At 38.3% G+C, this 11,442-nt stretch overlaps 1 protein-coding gene across 1 annotated transcript; it reads left to right on the top strand.

Moving 5' to 3' along the window:
• Window positions 1-387: 387 nt before the first annotated feature.
• Window positions 388-11,162, top strand: ren (renin). Its single transcript, XM_036578044.1, has 9 exons — window positions 388-556; window positions 2,748-2,904; window positions 2,997-3,120; window positions 3,201-3,319; window positions 3,569-3,765; window positions 5,245-5,367; window positions 5,734-5,878; window positions 7,248-7,346; window positions 9,546-11,162. The coding sequence occupies exons 1-9, from the start codon at window positions 495-497 to the stop codon at window positions 9,705-9,707; spliced, it is 1,188 nt and encodes a 395-aa protein (XP_036433937.1). The 5' UTR covers window positions 388-494; the 3' UTR covers window positions 9,708-11,162.
• The last annotated feature ends 280 nt before the right edge of the window (window positions 11,163-11,442 follow it).

Here is an 11,442-nt window from a genome sequence, read left to right as displayed (position 1 = left end):
AATTGGTTTCATGGAAAACATAGTGTTTAGGCTTTTCAACAGTAATGTATATATTTATATGCTTGTCTATTGCAAAAGTTCTATTAAAGTATTAAGTAACTGAATAAATATCTTTCAGTGGTATGATCAACTCTTTGCAAAGCCTTACACATAAAACAGCATGTAATGGTCTCCCAAAAGTCAAAGGTCCTGGGAGCACTTAATCCGGAAAGGGTCAGGGTGACCGAGAAAGAGTGAGAGAGCTAGAGAGAGATGGCGAGAGAGATTGGGAAACTGAGAGTGTTGCAATAAGGTACTGCGTCAATCATACGGTCATAGTTTATGTCAGAGAAACACTATAAAAACTGATGAAAAAGGACAGTGTCTCAGTCAAGCGCTGTACACGACAGAGGCAGCTGAAGCAGTGCAGAGGAGAGAGGGCAGAGATCTCACATCCCTGTTTCTGTTAAGTATCTATCCTCCCAGAATTTCAGTGGTCAGCTGCACCTGGAGCAATGAAAGTGCATTTGCTGGTCCTTCTGCTGTCGCTGTGTGTGAGTGTGCAGGCCTTACGGAGGTATGGAAACACTTCCTGTGATCTCTAAATTCTAACAGTGCCATGCCAAATGTATATTGTGAAGAAAGAATAGTGTGGTGTTTAGACAGTGCTGCAGGGTTTTTATGTGTTTATTGCTTGTAAAGCCATTTAAAAATTCTTATCATCAAACCCTCTCAAATTGTGCTAGAGTGTTATATTACAAATGATAGGCAATGCCTGTAATTATTCTAAATCACAAATTAGTCATTAATCATTAGAAATACATGACCAAGTTGACTAAACTGCAATGTACCAAGTGAACTAAATAGGTTAGCATGGATCCAACAACTGTCTAAAAGGGTGATAGGTACTAATGGTTTTATCTTTCTGTAATATATTAAACAGGAATTCTAGCGATGTTTCAAAACTTCTGCACAAGATGTAAACAGTCATTTGGAGTGATTTCAAAAGAAATCTGCCGTTCTAGAGAAATTTAAAAAAAGTTAGAATTGCTCACAGTGATGGTGACAGTAACCAGACATCCGAAGCATTTAATGCCTCTACAAGCTACATCACAGAAAGCTACTGTGTGAAATTGTTATGATGATGTCACCTCATGCATGAGACATTGTTTAGTGATAAGTTTGAAGATTTTGGCCTAAAATTTATATTTTTAAATGCATTTATGGTGGAGAGTTACATGCAAGGCATTAGAAGGTAAAATGGTACTCAAAAAAGACACATGTAAATTAATTCCCTGGTCTTTTTTGATAGCAAATAAAATGTCTGTACTTGCACTGAAGTACATCTCTTTAATAACCCAACATTGTATACTGTCACTGTCAGAACACTGAATTTCAATTTTTCTCCTTTTTTTAATGTATAATGTGAAAATGGAAGCTACCGTTTACACTGTGTACAAATGTTATGATAAACAGACCAATAGAAACCAATAGAAATGGTCCACAATGACTTAGAATAGCATCTTGTTACATTAAAAGTTAAAAACATTTTTTCCTTTAAAGTTATGCTTATGAGTGGGAGAAACAAGGTTACTGTTTTGGCAGGACGATTTGATTTTGGACAGGTTGATTTATGATCAGCGTAGTTACATCCTGTGGACAATGACCATGATGTTTTATCTGTGGTAGTTATTAATACATTTTATCCACTTCATTTACTTCTCTAAGATGTTATATGGAATTATATGGAATATATCGCTGTTGTCGGAAGTAAACCTTGGATCTCTATTTTTTACGTTTTTCAGTTTTTGACAATTTGAAAATGCCTGTTGCCCTTTACATTGTATGTAAATCTCATGATTAATGAATTAAAAGGCCCAAAATCACTTGGAAAAACATCTGGTTCCATTGACTTACATGAAAAGTAAAGTAGGTTTTTTTCCTTCTCCTGTAAAGTTATCATTTTGGAGATACAAGGTTTTCTTCCGACAACAGCGATATGGAATTAAGAAGAGAGATATTTGTTGGTCGTCATGATAACTGATATGATTGACAGGAGTGAGTGTACCACACTGTCCGTTTTGACTACAGTTTTCAAATTCATATCTCTCCATACTGCCTCAATTTCCCCATTTGACATTATATTTGTTGCAAATTTAGGCAAGAAATGTACTTACCATTTGGATCATTCTAAGATCAAACTGACTCAATTTCATGAGACATTTTCTCAGGCAGATTAAAACTAACATGCCTGAGCTTTGAGTGGCAGGCTTAAAATGACCTCTCACCCCAAACACAGCACTTATGACCCCTTTCCCTACATCTGTGTTTCTCGGTTCCTAGAGGCCCACAGCCTTATATTTTTAGTGTTTTCCCTGCTCCCGACACACCTGATCAAACTAAACAGCTCATTAACATCCCATTATTAAGTTAAAGTTGGTGTGTTAGAAGAAGAAGAAAAAGCATGAAAACACGCAGGACCAGGGTTGAGAAACACTGCCCTACATGACACATCAGAGGGAGTGAATTAACACCACTGGCCAGAGGTGTCCAATCTTATCTGCAAAGTGTTGGTGTGGCTGCAGATTTTAATTCCAGACAAGCAACAGCACATCTGGTTTCACTTTTAATCAACTGGTGTCAGTGTTCAAGCTACTGATTGCGTGTTCTCCTGCTTCGTTGGATTGAAAACTTGCAGCTACACCAGCCCTTTGCGGATAAGACTGCCATAGGCTTTACAAATGTTATGCTTGTTTCTTGCCTCATAGGGTCACCTTGAAAAAAATGCCCTCCATTCGAGACACTCTTAAGGAGATAGGCTTCACACCAGCACAAGTGTTTGCCGAACTTGCGCAGAAACTGGACATTATCAGCCCATCCCCTAGCAATGGAACAGCCCCAACCCCTCTAACCAACTATCTAGATGTGAGAAGCAAAAAATTACTGTCATTTTAATCAGTGTTTGGTAGAGCTGAACAATATTCTGTCCTACTGACATCTTCTCTAATCTCTCCCAGACTCAGTACTTTGGGGAGATCAGTATTGGTTCACCAGCTCAGATGTTCAACGTTGTGTTTGATACGGGTTCTGCCAACCTTTGGGTGCCGTCACATATGTGTTCTCCACTATACACCGCCTGCTGTGAGTAATTTAAATACCACACACACACGTTTTGTTCAGAACTACTATTACGGTCTCCTCTAACCTCTTCTTTCACATAGTCACTCATAACAGATACGATGCCTCCAAATCTCACACATACGTTAACAATGGAACAGGATTCTCCATCCAATACGCTTCTGGAAATGTTAGGGGATTTCTCAGTGAGGATATAGTAGTGGTGAGTACAAAAGACCTAATTGTGTAAATATACAGTAAACGTTATAAATCAGACCAGCAAATTAAAAATGATGCCAGTACCTTCTTCCCAATAAACTCTTCTAAAGTCAGTTACATATCTTGGCAATCTAGGCTCATAACAGATACACGAACAAGAATTCCAACTGCATGTGAACACATGGCAATAAATTCCTTCAATCTCTGATCAGCAAACCTGTAATCATTTGGTCTCTGATACCAATATCCACAGGTGGGTGGTCTCCCAGTGGTGCAAGTGTTTGCAGAGGCCACAGCCCTTCCAGCCATTCCTTTTATCTTCGCAAAGTTTGACGGGGTACTGGGAATGGGCTATCCGAATGTGGCCATTGATGGCATCACACCAGTGTTTGATCGCATCATGTCTCAGCATGTACTGAAAGAGGAAGTTTTCTCTGTGTATTACAGCAGGTCAGTTGAATGTCAAGGCAGGTAACAAAGCTATAATCTAAATGGGGCACAAATGCATAAGTATATTTTATTTTCCTTTTATGGTAACAACCCTACTGCTTGTCCAGGAACAAGAGTCTTTGGTTATTATATTGTATACTTGCTGCATGTGCTTTATTAACACAGTATGACAAAGGTCATCAATTCCAGTCCAGACTGTGCACAGTTTGGTGATTTCCCTACCCAAACACATCTAGTAAAACTGGCAATCAACGGATGAATTCAAGGGGAACGAAAATTACTTAATCGTTCAATGGTTTCGATGTAAACAAAATCATTCAGTGAAGTTTGGTGTGAAATGTGCCTTTCTAAAGAAATTTAAATTGTACACCATTATAGTACTAGGAACCAGACATCTGTATGTCTACACTACAAATATCACCATCTTATCTGCTATCCAAAATGACCAGTGACCGTACATGTCTTATAAGGTTTTATATGTCACGTTGATAATGGTAAACAGTGCTTAATACGAAAAAATATGTTTTTGGGTACTACTTTTTCGTTACAACACCCTGCATGTACCTCTCAGCTTTGCCCGTGTTTCGTATTGCTTGGGTAGGCAGGGCTGTGTCGCATGCTTGCTACTGACACCACCAATTTCCTTTCGCCCTGGCTTGTTCTGCATCGGCACCAGCGGGTTCACTCTCTCTCTCTCTCTCCCTTTTATCTCTGTCTTCTTTAAACCGCTGCAACTCCTTCATGTATTCCGGTTCAAACTGATATGACTCTATGACATTTTGGAAAGAGACCTCCTCGAAGTCTTCCGCATACTCTGCCATCTTCCAAAATAGGTAAGAAAACCGTAAAAATAAACTGTAAACAAAAGCTGCTGCTGGTGTTAGCAGTGTTGAATGCCTGCAACTACAGGCGAGTAACAACAAAAGCATGTTAGGTTGCGCTCACTGATCTGAGTTCAGAATGCAGTTTTGAGAGGAAACATGGAAGTGATCCTGGAGTAAAAGTTTATATTAAAAATACATTTTAGGCCAAAACTTATAACAAAACTATCACAAAACAATGTGTCGGGTATCAAGTATTGCATTCAGAAACATTTTGTGTAATAACTTAACGGGGCGTAGCTTTTAGAGCCAATAAGTGCTTAGGACATCTGGTTCCTAGTACTATAATGGTAAACAATTCTGTCTCTGTAAATTTCTCTGGAAAGGCACGTTTCCCACCGAAACTCTCTGAATGGTTTTGTTCACATCTAAACCATTAAATGATTAAGTAATTTTGCAAAATCGGTGGAGATCCCCACTAAATCAGGTGCGTTTGAGCTGGAAAATCAGCAAACATTCAGGTCTAGAACTGACAACCTGTGCATTATGAATTTTGATCCTGAAAATACTGGAATCTAAAGGGCACATTTAACATAAGGTGATTTCAAAAGTGCAATTTATTGATGTTATTATATTTCTTATATTTTGTGTGTACCAGGGACCCCCAGCGCATTCCAGGGGGAGAGCTGGTGTTGGGGGGCACAGATCCAAATTACTACACAGGCTCCTTCAATTACATTCCCACCAAAGGGAAGGGCAAGTGGGAGGTCATCATGAAGGGGTAAGAACGTTTTTGCCCACAATGAGAACATCAGATATCATTTTATACAGACATACACACAGAAACTAGGTGTAATCTGTTCATAATTCATAATCTATATTTGGCACCAGCTCTAGTGTGATTAATATACACAATACGTATGTACCAAATTCATTACATATGAAAAAAGTATCAATTATTTTAACACTTTCAAACTACAACAATTCATAACAAATTCATAACCAATATGCTACAGTTACTGGAAAGGTAAGAGGTAGGTCTGATAATCCTATTTTTAATGCATGGGCAGAATTTAAACCATAAAAAATTACAATAAAAAATTATGCAACCATTTAAAGAAATGTTGAAAATCTGTCTCCCTTGCAGTGTGTCTGTGGGGGCAGACATGTTATTCTGTACCGAAGGCTGTACGGCTGTGATTGACACAGGTTCCTCCTTCATAACTGGCCCTGCCTCCTCGGTCTCCATCCTGATGAAAACTATTGGTGCTGTTGAGCTGGCAGAGGGTGAAGTAAGTTCTGTGCACTTTACAAAATGCAGGAGAGCAGTCCAGGAGAGTTTCTCCATACTGCCCATAAGCAAAATAATGTGTGTGAGTGTGCATTCATTGTTTAAATGTTCAAATATCAAGAAGGATAACGCTCCAGGAAAGTTGTGTAGTAACTGTGCAGTAGTTGAAATTTGTAGTTATTGCTGCCACGCACAGATGAATATTCAGTCACAACATTTACTAATAAACACTCAACGGCTGCTGTGCATCATTTGAGCAATAATCAATATTTATGGCAGAGCTGCCATTTGGAAACCACTTGCAACCACAACCAATGACAAAAACCACACAATAAGCACAAATTTTGGACCTTAAAGCAGTTTACTCTTTTTGTACATCTGGATGTTTTTTGCTTCTGAGAAAACCAAAGGAACTCTTTATCCCAAACTGCCTGCTCCCAACTGATGTATCTGTACTTTTTTCTTCATTCTAGAAGAATCTTCCAATATCGCTGAAAGAAATTGTTCAAACATTGACATGCCAAGCTGATCTGGAAACAAAAGAAAACCCAGCCTCTTAGTACTATTGATTTGCATCATTTTGCATATGAGGCATTATTTTTTCTCCTGCTTTTTTATGCATAGCAGAAATAAGACTAAATCAAACAAAGTGAAGAAAGTGCCAATGGAGGCTTTCATTTTGTTTTTGAAACTTTGATTAAAATTACAGTCGTATGCATTTTGATGATCCAAAAAACTTCAACTGAAGTTGGCTCTTTTTGCAGCGATTGAGATGATGAATGTAGATGACTTGTCGTGCCAGGCCAAAAGAACGCAACCTTTATGAACCCACTGAATCATTCAGTAGAGCCTTCATGGCTAAATCCCCAGGCAGCCAGCTAACAACAAAGCACAGCATAAAATTGTTATTTCACGCTTCACAAGACCATCGGAAAAATCCCATGGAGTTTTGTAGTACGGACCATAGCTGTGAAGGCACACAAAATCTGTTGTGAAACCAAACAGAGGAACATTAAAGATCTTCCCTGTTTTGTGTACTGTTCTATAACACTATTGGAAAAGGCATTTTTATTACCATTTTTTACCATCATGTTTAGTCTTAAGTTTAGTCATGTTTAGTCTCTCTTTGAGAGCTCAAAGACTTAATATGAAGTATTTTGGTTAATTTTCTCGAACAAGAAGGACAGACAGCGTTGGAGCTTCTTTTTCGGAAGTATCATGAGTATCATGTTTTAGCATTAACCTAGCTTGCTCTTCAACAACACATTTTTCAGTTCGACACACTGACCAAGATTAGTTCATGGTTTGTTACTTTACATACACATTTTGTGTAAGGCTTATCCTTAACTCAGTCTTTGTCTCTCCTTCAGTATACCGTGAACTGTGACCTGGTCATGTCCTTGCCCAGTGTGGCCTTTCACCTTGGTGGTCAGGAGTATCGTCTCACACAGGAAGACTACATTCTCTGGGTATCTCTATCTCAATATTTTATCTGTGAATGCAAATCAAATATTTCTGGGTACTGAGAAAAATGCGTAAATGAATTATCAGTACAAATAACAGCTTAAAGGCAGAGTATATGATTCTGGAGAATGAGCACTGATATTTGAAGTCATCAGCAAAACAAATGCTCCCCTCCCAGCACTGGTTTAGCAAACTTGTCTTTTTAGGTCTTCGTGGCTATAAAACCCTTTGCAAATGTTATACACACAAATACCATGATATAACGTTCCATATATCAACCATGCAGCAAGGTAACTAACATTTGCTATGTTGTGGGTTAGCAAACTATGGCTACAATTGCTGTTGTGAAACTAACCAGTTGCTATCAAAAACATTAGCAAATGGGACAAAACAATTGTTGGTTCTGTGAAATAGCAACAACAAGTTAAGGTTGCCCACCTGTCAAGCAGAAATAGGGCAACCTCCTCATCCCTTTTCATGCTGTTCAGCTCTCAATGAAACTGAATTTTTCTGTTCCACATTAAATGGTGCATCAGTTACATTTAGGCTCCTCAGCTTCTTGTTCAACTTTTCCTGTTCCACCTTAAATAAGGCAGCAGTTACATTCAGGTGACAGAATGGAACTGCTGCACCATTTAAGGTGGAACTAGAAAATGTGAATAGGAGACCAACTTCAGACTTGTCAGCTTTCAGAGGTCTCTCCACCGTTGAAATGCCCATGCCATGAGTACATAGCCCCTCTCTCGTGAGCACCCCTGTTGCTGATTTGCTGGAATAGTGTTGTGTAACTCGCTCCCGACCACTTTATTTGCTTTCCATTTACAGAGCAAGGGCTGTGTACAAACACTGGATTTTTTCCAGCATGCACACAGAACGGACATCTAGCGGACCATGAGGAGATATTCACTGAATTTGAAAAAAGAGTATTGGTTTTAAATCATATTCTGCACCTTTACAAACAACATGCCTCATTAACCGGTATCTTCCTAAGCTTTTTCTTAAATTTGTTCTTGAGAAAAGTCCAAAGAAAAAGTGCTCTTGAGTGTGTGTCAATTCTGTTCTTACCTGAGAACAAATTCCAAATGAGAAAACATTGGTGAATGAAAAATCTTCATAAAAACTGCTTAAGTTGGTTTTAAGAAGAAATTTCTTCTTAAGAACAGTTGGGGAATGAAGCCCACTATTTTTCAATAAGCAAATGCAAGGATTTCAGGCATTACACCTACTTACGGTCAAAAACCACAACAGAATGCTGAGCTTCAAATCCTCAGATGTCACCGTATGGGCTTGAGAATACTTATATTGTTTGCTGTGCAACCATAAATGCAAGTTAAAATTGTACTTCACACAGGAGAAGCCATACATCAACACAGTCCAGAAATGTTGCCGACATGTATTGCTATCTAAAAAAAGTCGACCTTTCAGGCTGTTTATGGAAATAATGCATGCCATGTTCTCTGCCACAGAAGAAAAGGACCATCCAAACTGTTACCAACGTTAATGTTAAAAGCCAGGGTCTGGTATGTCAGTTGCATGCACTTCTGTGAAGGCACTGTTAACGCTATAAAATATATACACATTTTGCAGCAACATATGTTGCCTTCAAGACAACATCTTTTCAGGGATGTCCATTTCAACCTGACAATGGCAAGCCACATTCTGCCTGTGTTACTACAGCATGGTGCATAATTAGAGAGTGCAGGCGCTAGACTGGCCTTAAAATGGCCATATAATGTAAGAATGGCAAAAAGTCCCGCTTTCAAAACTGCATCATCTGGTGTCTTCAGTCAGAAAATGATCATGGAATAAGTAAAGTAAAAGCTGTTAAAAGGAAATATAATGGTAAACATACTCTTGTGCTTTTTTTAAATGTTACAGAGAGCATATTTTAAATAAGCTTATAATTACAAAAACAGTTCATAAGGTGAAACATCAAATTTTGTGTTTTTAAACTGTTCAGTTTACTTCTCGTACTTCTTGTTCAATAATAACTGCTCGCTATTTTTATTAACTTTTTACATTCTGTCCCAACTTTTTTGGAACTGTGATTGAACTGTGAAGTCAAAGTCTTTTTTAAATGTTTTGAACTCTGACTTTCTAATAATTCAGTAGAATGATACATAACAAAACTTGTAACAATCATATTTACATCTGTATGCTTCTTCTACACTCATCCTCCTCCCCTTTTATTTTCCAATCTACAGCAATCACAGTTTGGAGAGGACATCTGCACTGTGACATTCAGAGGGCTGGACATACCACCTCCTACTGGTCCTGTTTGGATATTGGGAGCTAACTTCATTGCCCGATACTACACAGAGTTCGACCGTAGGAACAACCGCATAGGCTTTGCTCAAGCAGTGTGACAACTGCCAGGACCTACCAGAAAATTCCTGCTACCACACCACATGCATGTTACTACCACAGATTACAGTAATTTTCATCTAAAATCCATTGTGGTAACCCACAATTCCAATTCAGATAATGCCTGAACTGATGTGACACATGTTGACAATTACTGCTGAACTTGCCTCTTTCTCCTGTAATGATCAGCTATGTTTTAACTGTTAATGATAGACATAGAATAGTTATAGATCAGCTGTTATGGGGGACCCATTGAATGTCTCGGCATTATATGACTGAAATGACTAAAGTAAAAGTTTATCCCAAAAAGAAAACACCTGGGCCTTTTTATGTTCTAATATATGTTGTGAATCCACAAATTTAGTATGCAACTAACTTGCTATAATCAATCAAATAAAGCATGAGGATCACTCCGGCCTGGAAGAAGTAGGAAAATGATTTTTCTAAAGATTCTGGTTTTGGACACCTAATCTCCTGCCTAACCATGTCCCCCTCAAGGTTACCATCAGAGTTCATTTGCACTGACATAATGTTTTCTTTATCTGGGAATCAGGATGATGTTTTAGATATGTCCTACATTAATTAAGCTCCTTTTCCTTTGGATAGTACAGGAGTGCAGGACACAATTTAAGACATCCATCTGGGTCTAAATCCACTGTAGCACAATGACCTCCATTAAGGATGGTTACCCGAGAATCCCTAAACTTTAGATGTTTGAGGCAGCTGGGCTCTGTACTACTGATCATATTCCCATGACATTGCCCCACTAAAATGTGAAGTAAGTCTTGCAGTTCTGAGCACTTACAGAACTAATAAAACACTTGAAAACCTGGCTGAATGATCTTCCCACTAGTTGTCATGTTTCCAGTCATATGGAGATCTGCAAAGACAGAACATTCTGGGCTCCAGCCCCTAGCTGATAGTATCCAAAAGCACTTGACTGACGGCACCCAAAACTGCATCAGCTGTTTTGCTCAACTAGGAGAAATATATCCTTTGGAAATTCCCAATTGGCAGAGTATGAAAAAAATAAGTTTAGAGAGGCTCACATCAATGAAAATTCACATGGCTGAATGAAAATCAAGCTGGCTTGTTCTATCTTCCTCTTAAAGGGGGATTTTAGGCTATTTCTATTGTCAACAGCTTCTTAGTGACATACTGTCTAGGAAGTGAGGGTGCTAGTACAAACCCTCGACAGACTCCAACTTCACTTTGAGCTTGATAGGAAGGCCTTATTCTAAGGATTTATATTATGAATGGACATTTGCTACTTTGAAGAGTGCTGTGCTTAATCAAAACTTCAGAATCAAAATGCAGGCTTGCTTTTAACATGTCTCTTATTTAATATTCTATTTCAGCTTCTTTCTCGAAATCATGTTTTTTGTTTATATTGTTATGGTCTCTTTGATCAGTTACATTTAATCTGGTTAGCGTTTGAACATCACATTTACAGAATGTTAGCACAAAATAGGCTCTGGTGTATGAATAAAGAGTGTTTAATTAACCAATCAATTTGATTCATCATTCAATTGGCTGTATATAAAAGGTGTATATCATTACATGTCATTATGTCTTGTGTTGACAACTATCGTAGCTTTGGAAAATTCACACTTAAGAGAGTTTGTGTTCATATGTGTGCTGCGTGTGTGTGGTCCTTCAGGAATGAGAACCAGTCAAACACAAGTATGAGAAAAATGATCCATAAAACTAACAACCGTCTAATTATACAGAAAAAAA

This window comes from Colossoma macropomum, unplaced genomic scaffold (genome assembly GCF_904425465.1).
Source record: "Colossoma macropomum unplaced genomic scaffold, Colossoma_macropomum, whole genome shotgun sequence".
Lineage (NCBI taxonomy): Eukaryota > Metazoa > Chordata > Actinopteri > Characiformes > Serrasalmidae > Colossoma > Colossoma macropomum.
The sequence above is the reverse complement of the archived record's forward strand: the minus strand, read 5'-3'. Positions and strand labels throughout refer to the sequence as shown.

What these genes read in the sequence shown, in the direction of transcription:
- ren (XM_036578044.1), top strand. Translation starts at nt 495, where the DNA reads ATGAAAGTGCATTTGCTGGTCCTTCTGCTGTCGCTGTGTGTGAGTGTG. An exon ending in CTCTAACCAACTATCTAGAT is followed by an intron (nt 2,905 to 2,996) that starts GTGAGAAGCAAA and finishes AATCTCTCCCAG; the next exon opens with ACTCAGTACTTTGGGGAGAT. An exon ending in AGGAAGACTACATTCTCTGG is followed by an intron (nt 7,347 to 9,545) that starts GTATCTCTATCT and finishes TCCAATCTACAG; the next exon opens with CAATCACAGTTTGGAGAGGA.